The sequence below is a fragment of the Thermomyces lanuginosus genome (assembly GCF_041956635.1).
Source record: "Thermomyces lanuginosus strain ATCC 200065 unplaced genomic scaffold VTN49scaffold_42, whole genome shotgun sequence".
NCBI lineage: Eukaryota > Fungi > Ascomycota > Eurotiomycetes > Eurotiales > Trichocomaceae > Thermomyces > Thermomyces lanuginosus.
Genome location: NW_027192376.1, coordinates 911,091 through 937,536, shown reverse-complemented (window position 1 = coordinate 937,536; position 26,446 = coordinate 911,091). Strand labels below are relative to the sequence as shown.

The window sequence follows — 26,446 nt, the reverse complement described above, 5'->3', positions numbered from 1 at the left end:
ACTACGATACTGGACTGGACTGCATTTCCTTGTGTTTGAATGTAGCAATTAGTTAGACGTCCTCCAAACATTCGTCTGTTATGAGCTCGTAATCCTCAGCTGCCAACCACGATCTAGCCTAGTAACCAACGAATTCCCTATAAGACCTTAGCCTAGGTAAGATGACGACATGCAAACCTCCACCCAGCAAACCCGATGCCATCCCCAATCTTTCCAAAACCATCAATTGAAACATCAACCATGCCTCCAGAAACCAACAATGCATCATCAACAGAAACCAAACCCGAGAAAACCCCCATCCTCCTTCTCAAGAACCAAACAACCCCGCGCGACGGCTACGATGAATACTTTCGGCAAACCAATCAAACATACCAACCAATTTTCATTCCTGTGTTAGAACATCGGATACGAACCGAGAACCTCGCTCGCGTACGGGACCTCTTACTCCAAAACAATGACAGCAACAACGACAACAAGAATAACAATGATGATGGGAAAGATAAGGAGAAGAAGAGGAAGAAATATGGGGGGGTGATTTTCACCTCTCAGCGAGCTGTGGAGGGATTTGCAACAATACTGAACGGTATCAATTCCTCATAAAAAAGGTGTAAAGAGGATGGAGAAGAAAAAAAAAAAGCTAACCCGATGAAAATATAAATAGAGAAGAAAGAAGGTAGTAACGAATTGGATTTATCAAAGCTTGTCTTTTACGTCGTCGGTCCTGCAACAAAGGTTCTTCTCCAACGGGTTCTTTCCGATTACCTCGAGAACAACAATAAAAAGGCGGCCGAGTCTCCGCCCATCATCGGCGCAGAGGCCGGGACGGGTGATGTTCTGGCAAAGGTTATCCTGAAGGATTACAACGAGCGACATCCTCCTGCTTCTGGAGGGAGGCCCGCGTTGTTATTCCTCGCCGGGGAACAACGAAGAGATGTCATCCCGCAGACCCTCGCGAACGAGAAGATCCCACATGAGGAGATCACTGTCTACGAGACAGCGGAGAAACCGTCGTTCGAGCCGGAGTTGAAGAGGACTCTCGAGAGGCTGTCTGAATCCGGGAGGGTGGTTTGGATTGCCGTCTTTTCGCCCGCGGGGTGTGATGCGCTGGTTCGGACAGTGCGGGCTTTTACTGAAGGTGGAGGAGGATCCGGGAAGGAGGTCCGGGTTGGTACGATCGGTCCTACGACGAGAGATTACCTCCGAGATAAATACGGCTTCAATGCACACGTTTGCGCGGACAAGCCGAGTCCAGAGGGCCTCGGGGAGGCCATCAATGCCTACATGGTTCGAGGAACCACGTAATTTAAACGGCTAAATTTGTATGACTAGATGAAGGGCTTTTTCAAGGTAATGAATAATGCACGAAATGCAAAATAACTTCCATTTCTCACACCGAAACAAAAAAAAAAGAAAAACAAAACTCCATACTCCAGATGCTCAATCACCGCATGATTTCTTGGTAGATCAAATCTGTGTTTCGAGTCAGCATTTCAGAAACAACGAAAAAATCAAAATCACGAGACCTACATTTGAGCTGCTCCTTGCTCAAGTTGTCCTTGTTCTTGTCAAAGTCAAAGAACTCTTCCGGAATCGGATCCGCCGTCGGCTCGTCGTCCGGGTCGTGGTACGGCTCCAGATACGGGTGGCGTAGTGCCTCCTCCACCGTGATGCGCTTCGCCGGATTGAAGGCCAGCAGCTTCTCCAGCAGATCCAGCGCAAGCTCGTTGCTCTTGGGAAAGAGCACCTTGAACGGGATCTTCTTCTTAAACGGTAATGACCGGATGTACTCGCGAGCCCGACGCGACTTGATTCCATAGTAATCCTCCATGGTTGGTGTTCCCAAAACATCCAGAATCAGCGTCAATTGGTGGTGATCTAAAACCGTCAGCCCAGCCCAGAATGCTCTTCGGGAATAATATTCTTACAATCCTTGCCAGGGAACAGAGGCTTCCCGCTTAGCATCTCCGCCAAGATGCAGCCGACACTCCAGATGTCAATGGCCTTGGTGTACTCCTTGAACGTCAACATGATCTCGGGAGCGCGATACCACCGTGTGGCGACGTATTCCGTCATGAAGCCCGAATTGTCGTCCGTCGATGCCGCGGAACGGGCGAGTCCAAAGTCACAGACTTTGAGGTCGCAGTTGGCATTCAAAAGTAGATTCGACGGCTTCAAGTCTCGGTGCAAGACGTTTGCCGAATGCATCGCTTTGAGGGCCCGTAGGGTCTGGTAGATGAAATACTGGCAGTGGTCATCCGACAGGTCTTGCGTTCGGATCACCCGGTGCATATCGGTTTCCATCAGTTCCTAGGGATAATGAGCAACCAGCAGCATCTGCGTCAATGGAGATACAGACCTGAATGAGGTACACTTCTGTAAAGGACTCGTAGCTGCGAGGCTTCTGAATATCAAGAATGGAAATGATATTTTCGTGATTGAAGTAGCGCAGCAACTTCATTTCCCGCAGGGTGCGTAGGCAGAACATGGAGTGATCGAACGGGGTGATCTTCTTGATCGCGACCCGTTGGCCCGAGGGCTTATGGATGGCGGAGCAGACGACGCCATAGGCGCCCTCTCCGATGATGTCTTGGATCTCATACTGATCGGAGACATTAAAAGAGATTTTTCTCGAACCTCCTTGCGGAGGTTGATTTTGCACCATCTTCGCTCTGTATGGAATACAGACGCGTTAGCAGTCGAAAATCAGGGGGCGGACCGGAGGGAACGACAGCACAAGAGAACAAAGGACGAAAGCAATTCCACAGGCTGTGTCTACAAACACGGCAGCACACACGACCGCCAGGGAAGGAGCTCACCAGATGTGCCGAGTTCCTCTTTCCTCTTGGAAGAAATAACCGTCCACGCTGATCGTCAAGGATCCAAGCGGAACAAGACGCTTCAAAATGCACACGGCGCTCTAGCGTGCTCACGAGCTTGCAGATGCGCGATCGAATCACCGAGGCTGGTCACGCGAATCCCGGCTCTTGACAATACAGAGAGTCGCGTTAGCAGAATTATTCTGAACTGCGGGGGGTTGGCAGTTGGGCAGTGAATCGAATCCCGCCGATTGATTGCTCAGGGGAGGACCGTATTCAAGCTAAGACTGGAATCACTTACTCGAATAATTTCTCTCTCTCTCTCTCTCTCGAAGACTACTCACCATGCGATGACTGCAGAGTTCTGCGCAATCATGCCCGCATGGCCTTCTTCCCGGGCTTAAGAGGGTGGCCGATGGCTTGCTCTTACGACCAGCGAGGCGTGCTCCGGAAGTCTGGAGATGCTCAATCAAGTCACGGACAGGTGGGGCAGCCACGAGGGGGTTGAGACGGAAGGAACCAGAGCGGCCAAAAAGAAGGAGCATTCTGAATTCACCAATGGCAATGCTTCCAAGGGTTATGTCAGCATCAGCGCCCGTTTCTGATACTGTTTCCCTACAGAGCACGGCTGCATGCTGAAACTCCATGGAGAAGGGAGAACGGCAACAGCATCCTCTGTGGTCTCCGTAGGGCTCCCTAATTGGAAACGGATACAACGTGGTCTCCTCCTGATGTTATCTGCATGGAGATAAGTCTACAAACGCCCACTGTGGGAGGCGAAGGGAGTAGGACTAAATCAGAGACTCGTTCCCCTTACTGAAACCTCGCTGAGACTGCGCGAGACTAACGTGGATGGCCAAAGATCTTCGGCAGCGGGAACAGCCGTGGCTCTAGACTCTGCGGCCGGCCGCATATCCATGGATGCATTTGCGAAAAACCTGCCCGTTCCGAGTCCCGAGTCCCGCTGACAGGGAGCCTACTTTCAGGGTCCTTCTCTATATTGTTACTCGTAGTTCAGATTCGACATCCAGCGGTGCCCCTAATCAGGAAAAGTATCAGATTGAAAGCACGAGTGCTCGATACCACTCCATCCGACAAAGGTCAAACTGATGGAGAACAAAGTTTCGCCCCCCGTTCTCAACTCGGCATCCGTAACTTTCTTTTTCTAAACAGCCTGACTTGACAATACCCGACCGCCACCATACCATTCCGCCAATAAACGGTTCTTCCGCAGGGCATCAGTGGGTCAAGAGACGAGAGACACCATGCATCGGCCATCGGGGGATCGGAGGAACGATCCTCCGCAGCACAGGCTCCGGAAAGGGGTGTGCACATTGCGCAGTGGGATGTGGACGGAGTGCCTGTAAATAGACAGCAACAAATGGAAGGAGCAACTTGTATGGACCTTCCGTAGGTACAGTACAGAAGAACTACAGCAGTATGGAAGAAATAAAACAGTCCATTCAAACTACAAAATTCATCGCTCACAGCATCCCACCTCTATACTATTATCACGTCGTCATTGGATTACCTATGGAAATACGATTAGTCCCTGCAGCCTGGAGACGGTCCAAAGGTTGGACATACCTTTTCCCGCAGCATTCCAATCCATTGCGGCAGACTGACACTCTGGTCCGCCCGGTCCTCGACCAGCATGGACTGAGCCCATAACCGCAGGCCCGGCTCACCGTCCTCCTTGACCACATAGAGCTGCGGCGAGTAGATGCTGCCCACGCCGCGAGACCGATGGTCTCGGCTCTTCTGAATAACCGCTCGCACGCGTTCGCTAAAGTCATTGTCCAATTCCGGAAGGAACTGCTTGCCCACGCGCAGCTGGCTCTTGTCCGGCACGCCGAACACGTCAAGCAGCAACTGGGGCACTGCATCCCGTCCAACCCAGAGGAATTGCGTCTGGCCGTCATCGATCAGGTAAAGACCATAAGACTCCATGCGCTCCGAGGACAGGTTCATGGGCGGAGGAAGGGTGATCTCCCCAGTCTGCGGGTTCGGCAGTCCGGCATCGTCGGGCATGTCATGCAGAGAGTAGAACTTGGGGTAGATGTATTGAATCATCAGAGGGAGCGGCAATGTTGACAGCAAGCAGAGAGCCGCAGACCGCGAGTCCGTGGGGATCTGGGCCGACTTGCGGAGGCCAAGCTGCAGGAGGAGAAATATGTTAGCCATCCGGAATCAAGTAGAAGTCAAGGAGTATAATCAAACTTACATTCTTGGTCAAAGCAAGGAACAGAACCGGCAAAGCGCGCAGATTCGCCGGGAATTGAAGCCCACCACCACCAACGCTGCCACCAGCCAGTTCCTTGCGGTACGTCGACAAGAGCTCCACAATCTTCGATTGCAGGGCATCGCGGGCCGACTCCAGACCACTGCTCAGTGCGCGCTCGACCGCCTTGTGGCTAAAGAATGTCGCGATGGCCTGCTGATCCGCCGACGCATACACGTCCGCCAAGTTCTGCGTTGTGGGCAGGGCCAACGTCAGAACCCGAATTCTTCGCTCGCCATTGCACGTGGTGTGCAGGACGGCTGTCTGCAGGCAGACCACAGGCTTGGTCATATTCTCCTCGATTGCAACTTCAACCACGTACGCCTGGTCGCGCGGGAAGGCCGGGAAGGCGCAGAGATCCGTGCTCCGGTTGAAGAAGTTGCCGTAAAAGGCGCTCATACGAAGGCCAGTGGTGGCCCGGACACGAAGCACCGCCTCCAGACCAATCTCAGCCGAGAGGTAGTCGGAGAACTCGCGGGCAAACTTGATGGCGTCCTCGGTGCGGGCAGCATTCCAGCCAGGGTAGTAGTAGGTCTGTCCACCGGTATACCGCGGCAGGTTGCTCAGAGAGGCCACATCCTGGTACTGGGATGAAAACAGGAACATATCCACCGATACCTGCGCCTTGGAGCATTCTACAGCAAAGCTCTTGTAGAAGCTGCTGGCAGTCTGCAGGAGACTGTTCTCCTTGCTGGTGCCCAGGACTTTCTTATCCTCTCGTGGCGTCAAATGGCCATGGCCGACGTTAGGAAGCGAGGACGTCAGCACGGTGAGCTTGCCGCCCACGTGGGAAATGAGCTTGTAGCCAGCCCGCAACGCCGACCCCATTGCGCAGCCGCCATTCTGCGTGTTCTGGAACATGTCCTGCAGCTTGTCCAAGAATCGTTCGATATTCTCCCGGCATTCGCTCAACGTCACCAAGAGATCACCCGGGATGGGCAAGAACGGCTCGTCGAGATCGCTAACTACGAGCATCTTGGGATCGTTATTCTCTGATCCATCGCGCGGGATCGTGAAATAGTGAAGGCTCGAGTCCACTGCAAGGAAGCCAAGCCGAGTCCGTCGATCCGCATTCGGGATGCGGTCAAGACTCTCCTTGATGCACCGAGCCGCCGTCGCCAGCAAGCCGTTCGTAACCGAGGCGTAGCTGACATCCATCAAGAACAGATACACCAGCGGCTGCGGTGGTCGCACCATGTACTCTTGAGGAGCGACAAATTCCACAACGGAGTAATTGAGTTCAGGGCGCTGTGACCGGTCTGCCGGTCTCTGAACAGTGCTGTCCCAATCGAACGCTTGAGGGACATCGTTTGTCAGATTGCACAGGTTACAACGCCAACGATGACCCTGCTCGAGGAAGGTAACAAATGGGTTGATGTAGGCACGGCAACGTCTGCATCGTGAAATGATCTGATCGGGAATCACTGGAACAGTATCCTCCGAGTCGTGCAACGACGCATAGGGCTGAATCACGAGACCGAACGGAAGCTTCGACTTCTTGAGGAGCGAATGCGTCATCGGCACGGCGTTGAGGGTGGATCGGACATATTTCGGTGGGCAATTGGCGTTAGGTGAAGGATAGACAGTGCTCTAGCAGCAAGTCAGTAAAGGATATCTAAGCGCCATCGCAAACGATCAGGGGATTCGCACATTCGGAGGCAAGATGATCGGCGGCGGCGGGTAATCCAGCTCAGCGACATTGAACGGCTGAGTCAAGAGATCTGTCGGGTAGAGCTGATTCAATTGCACCGGTCTCGGGGCCTGCTGACCCGGCTGCGCTGGCCGCGACGGGTCAGACACACCCATCTGACCAAATTGCTGTGTGATCTGTGCAACGCCAGCATCGCCCGTCGCCGCGCCGAATGTCGGTGTCGGAGTCTGATACAATGGCGGCGGAGGAACATATCCCGCGTTGGGATCCGTCCCGTAACCCTCGGGGGGATATCCGGCCGCTGCGGCTTGCGCGGCGTAGGCTGGGTAGTCACCACCAGCCTTTGGTTGCCCTCCCAGAGCCGCATTGGCGCCCGAGCCGAGTTCGAATGCTTCACCGGCATAGGCGCGTTTCTTTTTCCCTCCGGAATGCCCGTGGCCTCCAGCGGGCGGTGGCGTACCGTAGCCCTCCGGCGGCAGTGGCTGACCACCCTGCTGCGGAGGGTACCCTCCCTGCGGTGCGGACATGGAAGAATTGGACAATCGGATACGTTGATGCTCTCTCGGTCAGCGATGCGAATCGAATCTTTGGAACTCCGATCAGATGGGCCGGGCGGTCTTTGCTCAGACGACCACTAGAGTGCGCTATTAGTTTTCGGTCATAGGCAAGCACCAAGATGCCAGATGGGCAAATGTGGGGAGGCAACTGCGCAAGGATAAACGCACAACGAAGCCGTGAGGATCGCAAAGACAGCTAGCCAAAGAAGTTTGCAGTCGGGGTGACCAAGCCGACGGCCCCTGTGCAGCGAAGTCGACACCGGAGTTGGTCTGCAGTGGACGATGAGTCGGGAGCGATGCAGTATGGATAGAGTGGCCTTTGCTAACTGCGGGAGGTCTTCGGGCCAATCATTGTGCCGGCAGCTTCTTCGTAATTGATAGCTCTACATTGGGACGATTTCTACAGCTGTCCAGTTCGTACTGGAGAAAAACACTGACGGATGTCCATTGCTAGAATTATCAGTAATGCTTTGCTTATAGTCAACCTATTCGGCAAACTGAGAACGCTGGGGTTGGACAGCCGATCTCAGCTTGAGGTTGATCAGACTTCCAAATGCTCGCGCCAGGTCCAACAAAGAGAAAATTTCCGGACTGTTATCGAATTCACCAACAACTGGCATGTTAATTTTTGTCATTATAATTCTAGACCCGCAACCATTGTTACTGTGCCCGTTGCGCAAATCAATGGTGACTTCTCCAGATCCTACTAGTAGTTGAGCTCAACCCGATGTTCTGGGTGATGCCAAGAAAAGTCACATGATATATTAGGACAGTTGGTGCCTGAGGCTGCAGGGTAAGAGCCAGTTGCCAGGGTAACAAACCTTAAACGTCCAATCAAACAAAGTCTGTCCCTCAAGCCCTCGCACCAAACTAATTCGACGGTTCACTCCGACCAAAGGTAGGTTCCTATGTTCGATATCAACGGATTCTTCTGATTGCATTGCTGTTTCTGGGTGCTTTTTTTTTTTCTTTGGCGGATAACTGGTGTTAAGTCAGTTTCTGGTTCCTTGCCATTCTCTTCTTGTTCCCCTGGTCCAGTCGTTTCTTAATGTCGCATTTTCTGGAGTGCGCATTCTCTTAGCTGGGTTGAACTTGGGAGCATTTGCATTGTGCATTTTGTGGCATCATTTCTTAGAACAGACAGCACTCTTTCAAGATACATGGGAACATGAGTGTCCGTGTAGTTGCGCGAGTGAGACCTCTGCTGAAGTCGGAGCGTGAGATCGATGTCATTCTTCAAACAGGCCACCCCTCAAACGAACCCGCCAAAGCTCTAAAGAGCTCTCCAAAGAGCAAGACGCCAGCGGCGCTGAAAGATCGCGAGACCGTCGTTCGGATACCGAACCCGAAGAACGATGCAGAGCTGTACACCTTTCAGTTCAATGCTGTGTACGGCCCAGAGACATCACAACAGGAACTGTTCGATGCAGAAGGTCGGTCTTCGGGCACTTCAAGTCATCGGACAGACCCTCGCTGACAGCAAGCAATAGTGGCTCCCACGGTGAAGCATCTGTTCAGCGGGATCGATGTCACGATATTCGCTTATGGTGTCACCGGAACAGGAAAGACGCACACGATGCGAGGCGGTAAAAGCCTCCAGGATCGTGGTGTCATTCCTCGCCTTCTGAGTGCTATCTTTCGGCGGTGTCGGAAAATTGAGAAGGACACGGAGGGTACGACCAAGGTCCAAATCCTAATGAGTTACTACGAAATATACAATGACAAAGTTTATGACCTTTTCGAGCCGCCTGAGAAACGAACTATGGCGGGGCTTCCATTGAGGGACAATGGAGGGAAAACAGTAGTGGTGGGTTTGACAGAGCGACCGGTTTCAACTCTGAGAGAGTTTGAGAGTTTGTATGACCAAGCGAATATCAATCGGTCGACTGGTGCGACCAAGGTAAGAAGGGAGTGGAAACGGCGTAGTTAATATTATATTGGCTAACGACACCAGCTCAATGCGCATTCATCACGATCACACGCTATATTGTCAGTGAAGGTTGCTGTCACAACGGATGACAAAACCCGCGTTAGCACAGTCTCGGCAATCGACCTGGCAGGATCAGAAGACAACCGTCGCACGGAAAATGGAAAGGAGCGTATGGTGGAATCCGCAAGTATCAACAAAAGCCTTTTTGTGCTGGCCCAGTGTGTGGAAGCAATCAGCAAGAAGCAGTCCAGAATCCCATATCGGGAATCTAAGATGACAAGAATCCTTTCGTTGGGCCAAAACAAGGGCATCACGTTGATGATCCTGAACCTTGCGCCTGTGCGTGCCTATCACTTGGACACTATTAGTTCGCTGAATTTTGCAAACCGCACAAAGAAGATCGAAGTGCGCGAGATTGAGAATGATCCAATGTTCAAGGGCCCGGCGCGAAGCACATCACGGCCCACAGGCGCTGGGTCTGCAGTCCGCCAGCCCCTACGGCCACTGACAGCATCAGTGAATGCAAATCTCACAGCACCTGATCCGTCCAAGGCCGAAGAGAAGAAGCCGCTGACAAAAGCATTCCATGTCTATTCAGATAAGCAGCCCTCAAAGTCACAAAGGACATCCCTCCCGCGGAGATCATCCCTTCCGAAGCGGAGGTCTGATGCCACAAACACTGTGGCGCGCGAAGGAAAGTCTGTGAATCACTCGGAGACAGAAAAGCCTACATCCAAATCGCAAGAGGAGATCACAGACGAGAAAATCCAAGCATTGGTCGAGAAAAAAGTCGAAGAGATCCTGGCCGCAAGGGCAAAGGAAGATTCGACGAGGCAACAGGCCCAGGTCAAGGAAATCAGTGAGAAGGTCCAACGACGCTTGGAGATGCTGGAGAAACGCATTGAGGGAACAGAGGATGCGCGTGCGGAAGGCCTCTCGTACCTTCTCATGGCGAAGCAACACCACGCGCGGGGCGAGGAAACCTCGGCACTCAAAATGTACCGAATGGCGCTGCCCTTCTTTCCACGCAACGAGAAGCTCGCCGCCAAAATCGCCGCACTGGAAGAGAAGCTGCAGAAACAGCGGGAGCCAGCCGCCGAGGAGAGTATTACCGCCAGCCGTTACGGCCGTGGAAGCATCCTCAGTCTCAAGAAGCGATCCAAGATTGCTCGAACCGAGTCCAGAGATGACGTTGGCGATGCCGCTGACCAAGAGCCGATGCTTGAGGACGATGACGAGGATGATATCAGCACTATTGCAATCGGCCAGAAGCGGAAGCGGGCCAATTCCAACGACACTGTGACAAAAAAAACAGACGAAACGGAAGTGGATGAGCAAGGCCCGCCACACTCACCGCGAACAGCTTACTTGCTCAATGTCATCAACTCCCGCGACGTCAGTCAGATCAAATTACTCAAGGGCGTCGGAGTGAAGAAGGCCGAGGCCATTGTTGACTGTCTCTGTGAGATGGATATGCAGATGGAAGGGGCAGAACAGGGAGAGAAGCATCGGGTATGCAGCTTAGCAGAGTTGGGGACGTTAAAAGGCGTTGGCTCCAAGATGGTGCAGAACATGAGGAACGGAGTTGTGGTTTGATTTGATGATTGTGGACATGCATCTTTTTAGGGTGCAGGTTGGCATGTTTGTTTCTTTCGGGTGACCGGAGTTGGTGGCATCGGATTCCCATTTATGTTTGCTCAGCGTTCACTGTTCATTGTTCATCCGTCAATTTTTTTTTTTTTGCTTTCCTTTGAAGTTTTCGATCATCCAGCAATCGCGAACATAATCCCGGATATATGCTTGCTTTCCATCTCTCGAGGCTCCTGTTTAGTATAGTATACTCGATCAGTCTGGTTCAAGACCCTCACACGCAGATAGACAGACGAGTATCGATGAGAGAACTATTGGAAAGCCGATAGGCATCTCTGGAGGTGAAGACCATCTTAGACCATAGGCTATCACTGGCATAATGACTGCTATTCTCCTTGTATTCGATATACTTTGCTCTTCTGATACCCAATGATGGTTGCTGCGTGCAGGACGTGGCCTTTCCTGCGTCAAAAGTCTTTCATCCTGGACTGATGACCTAGCGAGTTTGGTAATCACAGCAGTTGTCCCCGGTGCTCTGTTACCGTCACTGATTCTTCTCTCATTCTGTTTCCTGAAACCTTCACTACTCTTGAACCTCCAATCATCACAACAATTCAATGAGGAAGGTTATCAGCCGCTCAGCCAAAAAGCCCCCAATCCTTCACCTCAAAGAGTTCCACTATCTTTGCAAGTAGTGCTGTAGCAAGTGCTTCCTCTGCAGCCAACCCGGCCTCATCCCCACGCTCCTCATACTCATCAAACGGAACATTCACATAGACACAGATATCCGTAGTCTGTTCCGGCAAACGGATAACAAGAAACCGGCACGAGTACGTCGAACGGGGCCCCCCAGCAACACCATTTGCACCGGCTTGTTGATCAACCTCCATTCCTCCCTGGGCCTGAGGCTGGGGCTGGCCAGGACGCCGTTTCCTCAACGACCTGAACCTGACAGAACCCGCGTAGGCACGGACCGGCTGTTGAGTCAACCGAGGCAAGGTAACAGGTTCCGGCGGGGAGACCATCTCAATGGTATCCCCTTCCGTCTCGTCACAGAGGTCATGGACATGGTACAGCGCTGCGACGACGTCTTCTGCTGCCGGAGACGGGAGTGTCGAGGAAGGAAAGGAGGAGAGTAAGGCTGCGCCTTGCGCTGTGCTGGATACCGTTACCGCTTGCTCGTGCGCGACGAACTCATTGATCTCGAAGATGAGGCTGGATAACGTCGTGCTTGAGAGGAACAGTTCTTGGTGGTCGGGAACTTGACGAAGGTTGCTGGGGAATACTGGGTTAGCTCATTTTCTCTTGGGATACTTTTCTACATTTTCTTTTTTTTTCCCCATCTTGAGAAGAGGAGAGGCTTTTTGGCATCGGATCTGATTTTGGGTAGTGGTGTGGTTGAGCTTACCTCCCATCAACCCAACCCTGCGGGATGGCGGCCGCGATAGCGCCACCAAAGAGGGGCTGTTCTCGGATCGGGGGTCCGTCCATGCTGCGCTGTGTGTGTTGTTCTGTATGGTTTTCGGACTGATGGTGTCGTAGGACGAGTATTTATAACCCGTAAAAAGAACCGATTCTGATAGGCATGGTGAAGGCAGCTCCATCGGAGCTCTCACTCCCGGATCATACCTGAACCAAAGACAAGATCCAATCTCAACGGCGATGTGCCAGTCTTGGAGCTACACATTGTCTACTGCTGCCTACGGAGATGAATGATCCGAGAGCTGATTATTGATCGCCTGGAAAAGGTATATTGTATGCGAATTGCCATTCATAGTCATGTATCTGCCGTTCTATACGGCTGCGCCTTAATATCCAGAATCTCGTCTATATACTTCTCTAGATTGATGATCTTGAACTGCGAGCCCCATTTCTCGCGGAACGCTTTGCGCTTGTAGGCATGGCTAGTGGTTACGTCGAAGCTGACGAGCTCGACGTTCCAGCCCCGTTGCAGGGCTCGTTCGACCATTTTGAGGAACCCGCCTGAATACTCGGCTTCGGCCGCATCGCCGGTCGCGAGCACGATGGTGGCTGGAGTCTCGGCGTCCACCAGACTCTCCATCATCTTGAGGTGTAGAATTTCGTCCACACCTTGCTCAACCCAGCGCTCCGGGGGCGAGGTATTCGTTTCAACCTGCTGACCCGGATGCCCGTTGCTACCGAGGGCGTTGCGGTATTTGAGTTGGCGGGGTGTCAATTGTTTAACTTTATGCACCCGGTCGAGGATGTTCACCTCGTAGCCGAACTTCTCGGCCTCCTTAATCTCGGGGAATCGATCGGATCCAGCAAGGACTCTCTTGGCCGCCGGACGTCCGCGTTCCATTATTAATGAGAGATTGCGGAAGGATAACGGCAACCGACGAATATGCGTGGTGAGTGGGATGCCGTGCGCCATCTTGTAAGTGGTATGAAACCCGATGGATATCTAGAAAGGTGTCAGCAGTCAATGCAAAGGAACTGAATTGAGATACCCACATTAGATACGTCAACAAATACATGGACTTCATTAGAGTTCTCTGAACCCAAGAGCAAATTCTTAAGACGATGCCCAGCAAAGTCCGGAAAATCCTTCGAGAGTTTTTGCAGTAAGGAAGCCTTCTGCTCTGCAGCCGACTTGTACCGCACCGAGGGTTTCTGCAGTTTGCAATAGTTCTTTAGGGAAAGGGGATGATCCTCCTCACAGGACGAGGGAGGTGTAGTTAGGGGAGTGTTGCTCTCGGGAGCACCAGCTGGCGGCAGAGCCAGCACGAAGGCTGGTCTGGAAGGTTCTTGAGAGTCAAATACGCTTGAGTCGCCATCTGATTCCGGTGCCGTGGTGCTGTCCGACAAAGTGCTACCAGAGGCGTTCTGCAAAGCATCGGAGCCAGTCTTTGTAACATTCTTCTTTCGAGCCGGCCGCTGAAGGACAATTTTCGGCTTCGGAGATTTCACCCCGGCCGGAGACCTCGTCTGCTGAGTCGCACGAGAGGGCGTCTTCGTCTCAATAGGTGGGGTTGGTGCATCATCATGACTATGCGATGTGGTGTTCGCTGTTTCCGGAAGTCTGGTTGGAAGGTCATGTAGGAAACCCCACACAGGTCCAAAGTCACCGAGTCTGCGTGGATTTCCATCTCTAATGGGAATATCCTTTGGTTGTGTCTGAGATTCAACAGGGTGGGAGCTCAGTGAGCCATCAGATTCGATGGACTCTGTCCGGGCGGCGGGCAAGGCTGCCGGCTTGTAGAGGAGCTCAATCACCGAGGTGAAGTCCCAATTCGAGGCAGTTCTAGACGCTTGCATTGAAAGGTAGGAGAATAATATATCGCAGCGATCACAGGCAAAACCAAGATCAAAACCAAACCGAACGAATCAAGCAACTGAAAATGAGAATACTACGATAGTAAACAAAGAAAATCAGCGGAAACAAAGAGAGAAAGGGCGCCGTAAGGATCATAAGTTCAGTATGGACATGGTTGGAATACTGGTGGATAGTTGTACTGGAAGAAAAGAAGGAGAAAGACTTCAGGTCAGCCTGGTAGGAGTCATGCCCTGCGAGGTGTTCCGCCCAACGCCCTTCGGTGGCGTGGCGAAGCAGAGTCACATGACTTATCGACTTGATAAGAGCACGTGAATGACACGGTGAGATTCGGAATCCGGAAATACTTATCTCCGGATAAAGAAGCCTGTGACGTCACACGCTAATTGTAGACCTACCTAGGTTGTTCGTCCCTTAACCAAGGCCTAGACGCCTGTCAAGATTCGAAAGAGTCGAGACACATGCTAGGATTTCCTACTGCCTAGGGTTGTATTGACTCCAATGAGATCACTGCGACGTCATGTCAGGATGAGAGCATCACAAGCAGATGTCGAATCCAACTGCCAGGTTTACGATGGATAGATTGTGCCCTTGTGATTGGTATGCTGTTGTTGTAGCATGCCAACTTGGCGTGGAAAGAAGCAGTCAACGACGTCACTGGGAAATGGCAGTATCGCTGTATCTAGCTAGAACAGGGGGCTCGCTGATGTACATAATAGGGCCGAGATATCCTCTCATGACCTCCTTTTTGATTCAATCAACAGAGCTCCAATATTCATCAAGAAAGATATAACAAACGTTCTATTCCAACTCATCAACTCCAATCTATTCATCATGTCCGACACCGGCCGCAAGGATTTCTCCACAAGTATGTTGTCTCATACCCTCCAACATTGCTTGCAGGTAGCAGGATGCTAACAGTATATCACAGAGGCTAAGGAGCAGGTCACTCCTGACTCTGCCAAGTCGACCCAGCAAAAGGTCAAGGAAACTGTCACGGACACTACGGACCGCGTAGCCCGCGGTTTCCAGCCCGATGACTCGAAGTCGTCCGCCCAGTCTACCCTTGACAAGGGCCAACGTGTCCATGACGACAGTGTCCACGGTGGCACCCCCAGCACTATGTGAGTAGCTTTTCACTGTGAGCCTTGTCAAGTCATCGCTAATAAGTGTCTGCAGTGGCGACAAGGTGAAAAATGCCTTGGGTGTGGGCGGTAGCAGCACTTCCTAAGCTAGCCGAGACCAGCATGGACGTGGATGGACGTTGTCATGAGACTTTGTTTCCTATGTGACGAGATGTTTTGTAATTTTGCGACAGATACCTGCGTGATACCACGTGTAACTGTGCGTGAACAATAAACGCATTATATTTCAATCTTGCTCCCGTAACATGTGGTCTCTAGATTTGTAGATTTCATTTCAAGGCAGCGCTCTCAAACATTCGGTCTCGCCGTTGTCGAAGCTGTTGGACATCCCTTTCCAAACGTTTGTATTCTGCTCTGGCCTCGTCTAATTGCGGAGGGATATCGTGAAAAGCTTTGATACGCGCCTCGAGCCTCTTAACATTGTCCTGAAGCTCCAGCGTACTCTTCTCCTCCGCCACAATGTCTTCAATGGTCGGTGCATTTTTAGTCACCGTCCTCGTGAGAGTTGTGATGCGCTCGTGATATTCTTGAACCTTAGCCATGAGCAACTTCGTGCTTCGGTTCCATTCAGCCGTCTGCTCAGTCAGATTCGGGTCAATCTCGTAGACTGGATTGGACTTTAGATCATCAAGTTGTTTTCGAAGTCCTTTCAATTCCTTGTCGAGGTAGACTTGCAGCGCTTCAATCTCACGCATTTGGTCTGCTACGTCGAATTCGTCGCGTGTCAATTCCATGATCCCATTGCCCAGGGCCGCAGTTGATGTGCTAAGAGAACCCAATGAAACCGTCGTCTCAGCGAGATCATTAAGGCTCTCCTCGCCCTTCTCGTCCAGATGAGCTTCTAAATCCTCCAAGAGAGCTTTTTTCCGCGGGTCTTCCTCCTCTTCTCGTCTCTTGTAAGCGCGCACAATCTCTTCGCGCGCACGATGAAGCAACGCTGCTTCCTCGTCGGCAGTCTCGTTAGCGGCCGCAATGGCGAGAAGGGCCTTTAATGTATCTTCATTTCGCTCGAACGGAGGAACCTCGTTGGGACTGAACTTGCGGCTCAGCCAGGCGTTCACGTAGGCCCAGTCCTTGGCTTGGATGGCAGCCTGCCGGGCTTTTGTCGGGGAGATAAGCGGAGAGTCGAGAGAATAATCCATTGTTGCCAGGTAGTCACCGAGAGTGAGCTCTATGTTACCTCAAGTGCTGTCCTGGAGTTATTCACGCGCTGTTGCGATGGATTGTTGAATGGAGGCACGTTATTCCGTCCCGCACCACAGGGCCGCTAGTTGTCCACTTGGCTTTCTCGAACACCAAACAACACTCGGAGTCGCAATGACAAGCTACTTCACAAGTAAAGGGAGCGATTCTCCCGATGGCTCGGGCATTGCGTCTCCGACCCTGGGCGGCGCGAATACCGCGTCGCGATCGAGTGCGCTGTCGAATCGACTGACCTCTGTACTTTCTGCGTCCTACGCCGACTCCGACATTCGAGATGCCTTGGCGACATTGGACCTTAGAAATACCCGCAACACGCCGGAGACGCGGCGGCAGCTCCGGCTGGATGTACAAAAAGAGGTGATTGATTGCAATGGGGATATTGTGAAGGACTTTGGCAAGGTCGCGGAGGTGGGATCAATTCTGTGGATGGTATTTCAGTTAACCTGGGCTAATAGACTACGCGTAGCAACTAAAACGAATCGGAACCGTGATCGCGAGCTTGCAGAATACATGCGACGAGATGCGCAAGCACATATCGCTTGCGAGGCGAGATACCGATCCAGTGCTGGAGGAAGCGTCGTCGCTACTCCAGCAGAAGAGCGAGGCCGAGACAAAACAGCGTTTACTCGATGCATTTTCGAAACATTTTCTAGTTCCAGAAGATGATGTCGTGGCATTGACATCAAGCGCGGAGCCAGTCGACGACCGGTTCTTCGACACATTGAGCCGAGTGAAGCAAATACACCAGGACTGCCAGGCCCTGCTGGGTGGGGAGAGCGAAAGATTGGGTCTGGAAATCATGGAACAAAGCTCGAAGCAGCTCAACATGGCGTACCAGAAGCTGTACAAGTGGATCCAGAAGGAATTCAAATCATTAAACCTCGAAGACCCCCAGATCAACAGCTCTATTCGACGGGCTCTGCGGGTGCTGGCCGAGCGCCCAAGCTTGTTCCACAGCTGTCTGGATTTCTTCGCCGATGCGCGAGAGTACATCCTGTCGGATGCGTTCCACTATGCGCTGACCGAGGCCGCGTCCGGCACGGGAGCTGGCGAGCGGAACGTCAAGCCCATCGAGTTCTCTGCGCACGATCCCTTGCGGTACGTGGGTGACATGCTGGCATGGGTCCACTCGGCCGCCGTGTCCGAACGTGAAGCGTTGGAGACGCTCTTCGTGTCGGAGGGCGACGAGATTGCCCGCGGCATCCAGGCCGGGATTGGCAGTGAGCCCTGGTCTCGTATCGACGGGGATGAAGGCGGCCCCGTCTTCGATGGCAAGAAAGCTCTCAACGACCTTGTGAATCGGGATCTGAGCGGCGTGTCTCGATCTCTCCGTCAGAGAGTGGAACTGGTGATCCGAGGACACGACGACGCAGTTGCTACCTACAAGGTCGCCAATCTACTTTCGTTCTACCGAGATACCTTTTCAAAGCTGATCGGGAGCGAATCCGAGCTCGTCGGAGTAATCACTTCGTTGGTAGACTTTACGTTCAACCATTTTGTGACATTGATGCAAGACCAAGTCAAGTCGGTACAAAACGACGTGAGCGGCGGGGCTCTCCCAGACGATCTTTCTGTTCCGGAGTTCCTGACCGACGCACTCGAGACTGTGACCTCGTTGATGAAAGCGTACGAGGCTTCAATAGGCGCCGATGTCGAGAAGACTGAGAGCGGGCAAGAGAATCCGTTTACGCGAGTGCTCCGGGTCGCACTGGACCCATTCGTCGATTTGGCGCGCGGCCTGGTCAAAGAACTCGAAGACCAAAAAAAGGAGGACCAAGACGTCAAGAAATCCACGGCGATCTACCTCACAAACGTCCTCCTCGCCGTCCGCTCCACAATTTCCACACACTCCTTCGCCGCCAACACGCACGCCGGGCCCATCACTACCGACTTGACGAACCTCCGCACCGACCTGCTCGATGCCCAACGCAAATTCCTCCTCGAAACCTCCGGCCTACAGGTCCTCCTCGATGCACTAGAACCCTTCCAGAACAAAGACTCCAAGCCGCAGGACCAACACCACAACCTCGCCGAAATCGCCAACATCCCAGCCTTTGAGCCCGACAACCTCACCGCCCTCAGCCAACAGCTCGATGACTTCCTGCCATCGGCCCTCATGGATGCCACTGAGAACCTGAAACAGCTTCGTAACCCGTCGCTCGTTAAGAGCGTCACGGAGGATGCAGTCGAGGCGTTTTGCCGGGACTTTGAGTTTGTCGAGGGAATGATTATCGGGGCGGATGAGGCGAGAGGGATCTCTGTTTCTTCGTCCAGTGGTGGTGCTGCTGCTGCTACTGGGGGAGAGGATGACCGGTTTTCGAGGTACGGAAGGGATAGTGATATTGTTTCGGTGAGTGTGCGGGGTGGTGTCGGCGGTCGTGATGGGGATGGGGATGGAGAAGCCAGTGGTGAGGAAAAGCATAGTCTTCGTGCGCTGTTTCCAAGAACGGTTGGGGAGATCAGGGTGCTGCTTAGCTAGACCGGCAGCGGGCAGGATAGAGGTGTTTAAAGTGTACTATGTACATAAGAACCCTAATGAACGCCAACGAGAAAAGTTCCAGCATGGCTCGACTATTCTTTTCTCACTACCACCCCATACGGATCCCTATCTTTCTGGCTTACTAGAACCTCAAAACCTTGAAATTCTTCTTCGGCACCAGCTTCCCGGAGATGCTCCTTGATAGCAACCTCCAGCTGATCCCTCATCCTATCATGCAGATACCCTCGCTCGCTATTCGAATGAAAGACCGTCACGACAGCCGACCCCCGCTCAATCGCCGCTAGGGCATCATGGTGACTCAGCTCGCCGGTAAACAGTAAATCTGGCAGTGGATTGGCTTTCATCAGCACGCTGGAACCAGAGCCGGGGCAGACGCCAACGGTGCGGATGGAGATGTCGGAGACATTTGCCCCCTGGGGAACGGCCACAGAGAAAGCCTGCGGACTGCCAAGGCACCGACCAATGCGGTCAATCAAAAGCGAGAGGGGCTGCGGAGTGTCAAAGGTGAGTAGGCGCCCGGCGCCGGCGGATTCGAAGCCCGGGGGAACAGGCTCCGGCGAAGGATGGATGGTCGTGTAGGTGGGGAAAGTCCCCGAGACGAGACCTCGGTTTGGCCGGTATCGCGGAATCATTATGCCGGAGTAGAAGGAGGAGGAGGACGGCCCAGAGATGTTAACCGTGTCTTCTGCGGGTTCAATTCGACCAGCGACGATGTCACAGAGCCAGTCTGCCATGCCTCCGGGAACAGTGTCGACGGCTGTGTGCGGCGAGTAGACGCTGATCCCCTCCTGTGCCAGACGCAGTAGAGTCTGCTGCTGCGGGTCCTGCAGAGTAAGAGATTTGAGACCGCGGAAGATTATGGGATCTAAACCATTCATTTAGTACAGCCAGCCAAGGCGACCGGGAGGCATGCCCACGTACGATACGACACAATGATGGAAACTCCCCCCGAGATTGCCTCGTCGGCAACAGCCTTGGTGAGATCTACCGTTAGGAGCGCCCGTTGCCTTAACTGTTCACTAGGTTTGGCGGGTGCTTCTAGCAATACTGATGCATGACATGAGCATTGGAATCGTCCCATGCTCCAGATGCCTGCTTGCTACTCACGTCCAGTATTATCGAAGCTCTTATCCGCTAATGACTCAGGGTATCTATGCAATTGTTAGATCCAATCCATGAAATTTTGGATTTAGGAGAGGCATGCAGTTTCCGCATCACATCCACCACCACCTTCGCAAAAGGTGCCATACTGGGAGTCGTCGAGGGAGCCATTGTCGAGAAACTCCGCCGTCCTGCTGAACGGATGAAAGAGCGAAGGAACATGAACCTTGGATTCCGCAGTGACGCTCTTTTCAGCAGTTAGTATGGAGAATAATCCAAGCAGCTCGAGCAGTGATGTAGAGGCGGGATTGTTGACTTGTGGCGTAGAACCAAGCTTCAGCCACAAAAGGACTGAAGGGATTATGTCAGCGGCTAGATCCGGCAGCCAACTTTATCGGGTTCATCATGACTCCGAATCGGAGATCAGAAAGCTCTCAATTAGTAACCAGCAGCTGGATGTTGACCAAGCAGTGATTTGTCAGTAACATAAAGCGGTCCGAATCTGGTGTCAAAGACTCGCTCATTGATTCCTATAGGTACTTTCCGGCGCACTTGAACGTAACCCTCCGATTTCCCCTCCGACCGAATTCATGTTCGTTCGCCGCATTGCGACCCCGAGTCGAGACATCACTCGCGCCTTTCTGCGCCCGACACCCATTTCTCACCGTTTTTCACAAAGAATACTAGCGACACCATTCTCGACGCACTTCCCCAGGGCCTTTGCGGCGGCCAACGCAGCTATGGCTGAGCAAAACACAGGGAACAGCTCCCCGGTCACTCCCGAATCGATACAGGCCAAACTCACCAGCCAGCTGGAGGCAACGCATGTTGAGATTGAAGATCTCTCGGGTAGAGAATTCCTCATTGGGAGTTCTTAGGGCGTTGCTAACACGGGATTATATAGGTGGCTGCGGCCAGGCGTTCCAGGCTATTATCGTCTCCCCGCAGTTTGATAAAAAGAATGCGCTTGCCCGCCATCGGCTCGTCAATTCCGTTCTGAAGGAGGAAATTGCGGCCATTCATGCCTGGACTCCCAAGTGCTACACGCCGGAGCAGTGGCAGAAGATGCAGGAGGGGTCATAACCATAAATCGGTGTGAATTGTAGGTATTGGAACTACAGAGCCCATTGAACGAAACCTTTGTACGATGTCGATAATACATTGAAACAATGTATTCGATGGCATGAAAATGGCCTCCTGTTAATCAGCTAGATCTGGACTTGATGTAATGTACATGGAGCGAATCGTGACGTTTAACCCAGCACTTTGTTTGCGGCGGACACTAAACATGATCAGCCTGACGAATGTGGCACGCGGGGTGTCGAATGCACCTACCATTCACCCCAGTGTTGTCCGGTTCGACATAAACCTCCTTCACCTTACCGTTCTCCGCGACCAACGCGTAGCGCTTGCTGCGCTTGTTACCGAAGATGGCGGTGCTATCGAAGGTCAAATCGAGGGCCTCGGTGAACTTGCCCGAGGGGTCGCCCAGGAAGCGAACCTAGATCAACCAGAGCATCAGTATCTGTATTCTGCCTACGTCCAAGCGGACGGTGACTAGACGTACTCCGCTCTTGCCCTCCGGGTCAAGCGACTCAGCCCATGCTTTCATCCTATGCGTATGTCAATTGCAGTGTTTTCCATCATCGTGTCACGGTCTCTGCATACACAAAGGGGTCATTGACGGCCACGACAAACACCTTGCCCGCATCCTTGAGCTTCGGATGACTGATGTAACCGGGGACATGGGTACTGGAGCAGGCGGGACCTGGCAACCATCCATCCTGTCAATTGGCGGGGATGTTATGATTTTGGTTGTAGGACCGTACTGAAAGCCGCCGGAACGCCGACAATGAGTCCTTTCCCCTGCAGCTCCTTGGCCAGATTAACCTTATTTCCAGGAGAGTTCTCGACGAGCACTTCCAGGTCCGGGATCGCGTCTCCGACCTGGACGAACGCAGGGCGGGTGCTGTGGAATGACGCGGCTTGGCGGCCGGCGACAACACGAGGAATAGCAGTCGTGAAGCGACGCGCAGCGAACATTGCGATCAATTGGTCGGTAATTTCTTTCTTTTGACTTTGGATTAATTTTTTGTACGGATTACTCTGCAGGGACTGGATTGGTTTCGCGGATCGACGAGCAGGTGTTGGCAAAGATGACCGGGGTTCGGAGATGTCTAGAGCTCAGTGGAGCTGTCTAATCTGAAGGGCCCGTGCGGCGGTTACCCTGCATGCTACAAGCTTGAAGGAAACCAGATTCAAGCATTTTGTGGCTTCTCCGCGTCACTCTCGAGATTTCATCACGCCATTTCTGTGCTGAATTCTAAACGGCATTGGATATTTCCCAGATAACATCGGTAAATAATATGTGCAGTCGCCTCGCTCGTAGAACCTGACCAGTGAAGTTGCCACCTTCCTGGCAATCCCTGTTGTCTGATCTCTCAACCTTGATGACTCGCAGACAACCTTGTCAGTAGCGCGTTGTTGAGCTCAGACCATGTACACCGCGCGGCCAACGGTCAACGGAGTAGCATCTAGCCAAGCCAGGATCTTCAGACGCCAACCGCTGCAACATGCCAACGTCGCCACTACAAGAACGTGTCGACGGTGTCAAAGCTGGTGACAACAAGACTCATGCATTCATTCATCGAGGCAACTCCGGCAACTGATGATGACGACCACCCTCGCTCTGAGCATTCCGAGTTGGACCAATGGTCTGCTCGTAAACGGGACGGAAATATGACCCGGAAGATCTATTTCCCGGCATTCATCTGAATTCGTTAGCATCGATTATCTCCAATTCCTCGGTCACCCATGCAAGGAATTGACCAGGAGATTCCTCGGAGATTTCAGCCATGGAACCATGGGATTCATGGAAGGGGCGGCAGATGAAGAACACAGGCTAACGCACACCCCCGGCCCCCCCCCCCCCGGGGTCGTGGATGCAAAGAGGGGTTGTGGCGGCGGGCTTTGATTGGTCGAGTGACCCCACTGGGCGGGGCTGCTGGGAATTTGCGGCGGATCTGCTTGGCTATTCAATCTCCACGTATGTCGACGCGCCAATCACCGCGCCAAACGGTCCCCAGTGGGTGCATATTAAGTAATCAGCGCCTTCCTGACGAGTTCCTAGCTTCTTTGGCGCTGCAGAAACAAAGCCCTCTGCAGCAGCTCATGTTATCGCATTCAGTGCTAATTCGGCCGGGCACAAGGACGAATTCCAGAATGATACGGAGCAAACCCACTGTATGATAGTAGCATTAGTGAGGTCGCATGTAGTTAGACTGGCCACGAACTTGGAACCACAGGTATATCGCTCCGCCAAGAGAGGCCGATTCACATCGAATGGGCTCCCGGAAAACCAAACACGCACCGGGACCATCTGCAGAATCCCCGGCTGGCATTGCTCAGGACGGGAAATATATTATTTGTGACGCATCGCAGATCTGATTTTTGACATTTTTCACCCGCAGCTGGACTGTCCCCGGCCGGAAAGGACAGCTGTTCTGTCTTGTTTGCGTCCCAAGCTCTGGGTTTCCCAACCAAAGTCACCTCGGCTGTTGATTGATCGCCCTGCCGGGTTACGTTCCCCTCTCTTGCCTGGGCCCCGAAAAGGAAAAACGAAAAAATTGCCCTTCAAAAACGAGAACAAAAAGAGACCCATTTCGGTGCGCTCGGCGTCTCCCTCCCATCGCATCAAGAAAAAAACACAACCAAAAAAAAAAAATTCCAGTCCATCATTATTATTATTATTATTATTATCTCGGCCCACGGTCAGTCTAGTGGTCGTCCGTGACTCAACGGATGCCAACGGTCAGGCCGTTACTAGTAAAAACCATAAGCCCTTTCCCGATCGCCAGTCCCACCACCGATAAACCTATCCGTCTCCCCTTCCTGTGTTCTCTGCTGGTCTCGACCTCTCCCCGATCCCGCCTCACAAACTCCTGCTGAGACCTGCTGGAACGCCGATTTTCCCTGATCATCGTCGCTCCGATTCTTTCTCCGCTGGTTCGCTGTCTTCGAGACTGCCGCTAGTTTTGAGTCTAGCTTTGCGCCGCCGGTCCAGCCCAACATGGAAGCTGGTCGGTCGTCCAACGCCGGCTCCAGCACTGGCTCCAATGCCGGCCCCTCGTCGGGGAGTTCTAGCGATTTTGTATGTGATCCTCTCCTCCTTCGGGATTTACCGTGACACAATGAATTAACTGGGAGCGCTCATGTGCAGGTACGAAAATTGTACAAGTAAGTGTTTTATCCCTACCGCGTCCGCAAGTTCGGTCGACCGGCACCGAAGGCGCTGATCGGGTTCGCCGTGGCGATGTCGATGCTGATCAAAATCGATGCAGAATGCTAGAAGACCCTTCATACTCAGAAACAGTCCGATGGGGCGATGACGGGACCAGCTTTGTCGTCTTGGAGGTGCGCATCCGTTTCGCCGACCCGACGTTGCGGTGAGATGCTGACCGCCAGTAGTGCGAAAAATTCACCAAGAACATCCTCCCCAAGCACTTCAAGCATAGTAACTTCGCCAGCTTCGTCCGACAGCTGAACAAGTACGACTTCCACAAAGTGCGCCAGAACAATGAGGAGTCGGGACAGTCACCCTATGGTCCAAATGTCAGTCTCCGATCCACTCACCTTGACCCCTTAGCCCTCCCCCTGCTAAACTGTCGAACAGGCGTGGGAGTTCAGACACCCAGACTTCCGGGCAAACAGCAAGGAGTCCTTGGATAATATCCGCCGAAAAGCGCCGGCGCCGCGGAAGAACCAACAGTCGAGTGAGGATCCCGTGCAGTCGCAACAACTGGACATGATGAACTCGCAGCTGCTGGCGCAGCAGCAGCAGATCCAGCAGTTGACGGAGCGGCAGGCACAACTTACGGTGGAATACCAGTTGGCCATGCAGGAAGTCGCCAAGGCGCAGAAAACGATTGTCATGCACGAGAGTGTAATCCAGCAGCTCCTAAACTACTTGTTGATGCTCGATGCCCGGCAACGGCGCGATAATCGGGCCGGCACTTCCCTGCATACCCCCGGTCAGGACGGATCGGTCGTCACCCCGTCGCAGGCCGACGATGGACCGGCGTCACCACTGCAGCAGGCTGCGAAGATCCTCAACGATCTGAGTGCACAGATGCAAATCAACTTTGCTAATCTGGAACAGCTGAATGATCCGTCCAAGGCGCAGGTATCGCCGACACCGCCCCTTGGCAACGGTGTGCGCAATGGCACGACTCGTGCCCCCAACGCGGCCGGCACGAGCGCCGCATCCACATTGGGATATCCGAAGATGAACGGTGAGCTCGAATCGGTCGTGTATCCGGTTGGGACGACGAATGGCATCGATCCCATGTACAGCGAGCAGGTCAACAATATTCCTTACTCGGTACCTCCAAAGGAGGCTGATCCCACAGATCCTCGGCGCCAACAGCCTCAACAAGAGCCTCGAAAGAAGAACGTTACAGTCAACCCAGGTTGGCTCCAAAAGCCTAATATCCTGCTGGTAGAGGATGATGCAACTTGCCGACAGATTGGTGGCAAGTTTTTGTATTCCTTCAACTGTGAAGTGGACAGTGCGGTACGTGATGAGTATTTCCTATTGCTCATGAACCGATGCTGATGGATGCTACAGTTGGATGGCTTGGAAGCTATCAATAAGGTACAGGGTGGCAAGCGATACGACTTGATTCTCATGGATATCATCATGCCGAACCTCGATGGTGTCTCTGCATGTCAACTGATCCGCCAGTTCGACCGGACTCCCATTATTGCGATGACATCAAACATTCGCAGTGACGACATCCAACTCTACTTCCAAAATGGTAAGTTATCCATCGTATGGAAAGCGATTCGAATTGCTAAGCGGAATCATCAGGTATGGATGATGTTTTGCCCAAACCTTTCACTCGTAAGAGCCTGCTCGAGATGCTGGAGAAGCACCTCGTCCATCTCAAGAGCATCCCTCAGCCGCTTGATGCGTCTGCCACGGCCCCTCTTACCACACAAAACTCGACAACGCAGAACTCAATCAAAGAGGAAAGCCCAACTGGTCAGTCGCCTGCGGCGTCAATGACCAATTGGCAGTCACCGGGGCAGATCCAGACGATGTCCCCGATGAATTTGAACATGCAACAAATGACGGGACAGTACATGACTCCAATGACGCCAGCCGGTACTGCATTTGCAGTCGACCAGAATGGTGTTCAGTATCCGGCGGCAAGTGCTGCCCCCCTCAATCCGGGGGATGTGACTACTACTTCGCACCGCCGCCAGATTTCCGAGCTCTCTAGTACGCCGGATGTTGGCAACTTTGCCAAACGACAACGGCTGTATCAGGCGCCAACCATGGTACCTCAACTCCCCGCACAGCAGAATGGCTTAAA

At 52.9% G+C, this 26,446-nt stretch overlaps 14 protein-coding genes across 14 annotated transcripts in view; 7 read left to right on the top strand and 7 right to left on the bottom strand.

Annotated features, from left to right (window-relative positions):
* Positions 1-240: 240 nt before the first annotated feature.
* Positions 241-1,302, top strand: VTN49DRAFT_7085 (uncharacterized protein; the record flags this gene model as incomplete). Its single annotated transcript, XM_069415315.1, has 2 exons — positions 241-583; positions 662-1,302. 2 exons carry the CDS (start codon positions 241-243, stop codon positions 1,300-1,302), a joined length of 984 nt encoding a protein of 327 aa, XP_069265125.1.
* A 139-nt stretch (positions 1,303-1,441) lies between these two features.
* VTN49DRAFT_7084 (uncharacterized protein) lies at positions 1,442-2,662 on the bottom strand (the record flags this gene model as incomplete). The annotated part of the gene is made up of 4 exons (XM_069415314.1): positions 1,442-1,470; positions 1,528-1,875; positions 1,926-2,307; positions 2,357-2,662. The coding sequence occupies 4 exons, from the start codon at positions 2,660-2,662 to the stop codon at positions 1,442-1,444; spliced, it is 1,065 nt and encodes a 354-aa protein (XP_069265124.1).
* A 1,673-nt stretch (positions 2,663-4,335) lies between these two features.
* VTN49DRAFT_7083 (uncharacterized protein) lies at positions 4,336-7,275 on the bottom strand (the record flags this gene model as incomplete). Its single annotated transcript, XM_069415313.1, has 4 exons — positions 4,336-4,347; positions 4,404-4,973; positions 5,041-6,687; positions 6,748-7,275. 4 exons carry the CDS (start codon positions 7,273-7,275, stop codon positions 4,336-4,338), a joined length of 2,757 nt encoding a protein of 918 aa, XP_069265123.1.
* Positions 7,276-8,473: 1,198 nt separating this feature from the next.
* Positions 8,474-10,831, top strand: VTN49DRAFT_7082 (uncharacterized protein; the record flags this gene model as incomplete). Its single annotated transcript, XM_069415312.1, has 3 exons — positions 8,474-8,738; positions 8,796-9,205; positions 9,260-10,831. 3 exons carry the CDS (start codon positions 8,474-8,476, stop codon positions 10,829-10,831), a joined length of 2,247 nt encoding a protein of 748 aa, XP_069265122.1.
* Positions 10,832-11,463: 632 nt separating this feature from the next.
* Positions 11,464-12,316, bottom strand: VTN49DRAFT_7081 (uncharacterized protein; the record flags this gene model as incomplete). The annotated part of the gene is made up of 2 exons (XM_069415311.1): positions 11,464-12,100; positions 12,234-12,316. 2 exons carry the CDS (start codon positions 12,314-12,316, stop codon positions 11,464-11,466), a joined length of 720 nt encoding a protein of 239 aa, XP_069265121.1.
* Positions 12,317-12,602: 286 nt separating this feature from the next.
* VTN49DRAFT_7080 (uncharacterized protein) lies at positions 12,603-14,104 on the bottom strand (the record flags this gene model as incomplete). The annotated part of the gene is made up of 2 exons (XM_069415310.1): positions 12,603-13,250; positions 13,301-14,104. The coding sequence occupies 2 exons, from the start codon at positions 14,102-14,104 to the stop codon at positions 12,603-12,605; spliced, it is 1,452 nt and encodes a 483-aa protein (XP_069265120.1).
* An 850-nt stretch (positions 14,105-14,954) lies between these two features.
* On the top strand, positions 14,955-15,351 carry VTN49DRAFT_7079 (uncharacterized protein; the record flags this gene model as incomplete). The annotated part of the gene is made up of 3 exons (XM_069415308.1): positions 14,955-14,988; positions 15,052-15,244; positions 15,300-15,351. The coding sequence occupies 3 exons, from the start codon at positions 14,955-14,957 to the stop codon at positions 15,349-15,351; spliced, it is 279 nt and encodes a 92-aa protein (XP_069265119.1).
* Positions 15,352-15,534: 183 nt separating this feature from the next.
* On the bottom strand, positions 15,535-16,407 carry VTN49DRAFT_7078 (uncharacterized protein; the record flags this gene model as incomplete). The annotated part of the gene is made up of 1 exon (XM_069415307.1): positions 15,535-16,407. One exon carries the CDS (start codon positions 16,405-16,407, stop codon positions 15,535-15,537), a length of 873 nt encoding a protein of 290 aa, XP_069265118.1.
* Positions 16,408-16,582: 175 nt separating this feature from the next.
* Positions 16,583-18,947, top strand: VTN49DRAFT_7077 (uncharacterized protein; the record flags this gene model as incomplete). The annotated part of the gene is made up of 2 exons (XM_069415306.1): positions 16,583-16,876; positions 16,935-18,947. 2 exons carry the CDS (start codon positions 16,583-16,585, stop codon positions 18,945-18,947), a joined length of 2,307 nt encoding a protein of 768 aa, XP_069265117.1.
* A 92-nt stretch (positions 18,948-19,039) lies between these two features.
* Positions 19,040-20,240, bottom strand: VTN49DRAFT_7076 (uncharacterized protein; the record flags this gene model as incomplete). The annotated part of the gene is made up of 4 exons (XM_069415305.1): positions 19,040-19,833; positions 19,890-20,015; positions 20,076-20,119; positions 20,173-20,240. 4 exons carry the CDS (start codon positions 20,238-20,240, stop codon positions 19,040-19,042), a joined length of 1,032 nt encoding a protein of 343 aa, XP_069265116.1.
* Positions 20,241-20,332: 92 nt separating this feature from the next.
* Positions 20,333-20,625, top strand: VTN49DRAFT_7075 (uncharacterized protein; the record flags this gene model as incomplete). The annotated part of the gene is made up of 2 exons (XM_069415304.1): positions 20,333-20,546; positions 20,606-20,625. The coding sequence occupies 2 exons, from the start codon at positions 20,333-20,335 to the stop codon at positions 20,623-20,625; spliced, it is 234 nt and encodes a 77-aa protein (XP_069265115.1).
* Positions 20,626-20,659: 34 nt separating this feature from the next.
* On the top strand, positions 20,660-21,152 carry VTN49DRAFT_7074 (uncharacterized protein; the record flags this gene model as incomplete). Its single annotated transcript, XM_069415303.1, has 2 exons — positions 20,660-20,918; positions 20,974-21,152. The coding sequence occupies 2 exons, from the start codon at positions 20,660-20,662 to the stop codon at positions 21,150-21,152; spliced, it is 438 nt and encodes a 145-aa protein (XP_069265114.1).
* Positions 21,153-21,322: 170 nt separating this feature from the next.
* Positions 21,323-22,112, bottom strand: VTN49DRAFT_7073 (uncharacterized protein; the record flags this gene model as incomplete). The annotated part of the gene is made up of 5 exons (XM_069415302.1): positions 21,323-21,351; positions 21,405-21,570; positions 21,637-21,682; positions 21,738-21,837; positions 21,899-22,112. 5 exons carry the CDS (start codon positions 22,110-22,112, stop codon positions 21,323-21,325), a joined length of 555 nt encoding a protein of 184 aa, XP_069265113.1.
* Positions 22,113-24,138: 2,026 nt separating this feature from the next.
* VTN49DRAFT_7072 (uncharacterized protein) overlaps positions 24,139-26,446 on the top strand; it is a gene marked incomplete at both ends in the record, with an annotated part of 3,027 nt that continues 719 nt past the window's right edge. The window contains 7 exons of the mRNA XM_069415301.1: positions 24,139-24,219; positions 24,289-24,305; positions 24,410-24,482; positions 24,537-24,680; positions 24,742-25,641; positions 25,696-25,885; positions 25,939-26,392. Coding sequence (XP_069265112.1) covers positions 24,139-24,219; positions 24,289-24,305; positions 24,410-24,482; positions 24,537-24,680; positions 24,742-25,641; positions 25,696-25,885; positions 25,939-26,392 — 1,859 coding nt within the window. The remainder of the gene's footprint in view (positions 24,220-24,288; positions 24,306-24,409; positions 24,483-24,536; positions 24,681-24,741; positions 25,642-25,695; positions 25,886-25,938; positions 26,393-26,446) is intronic.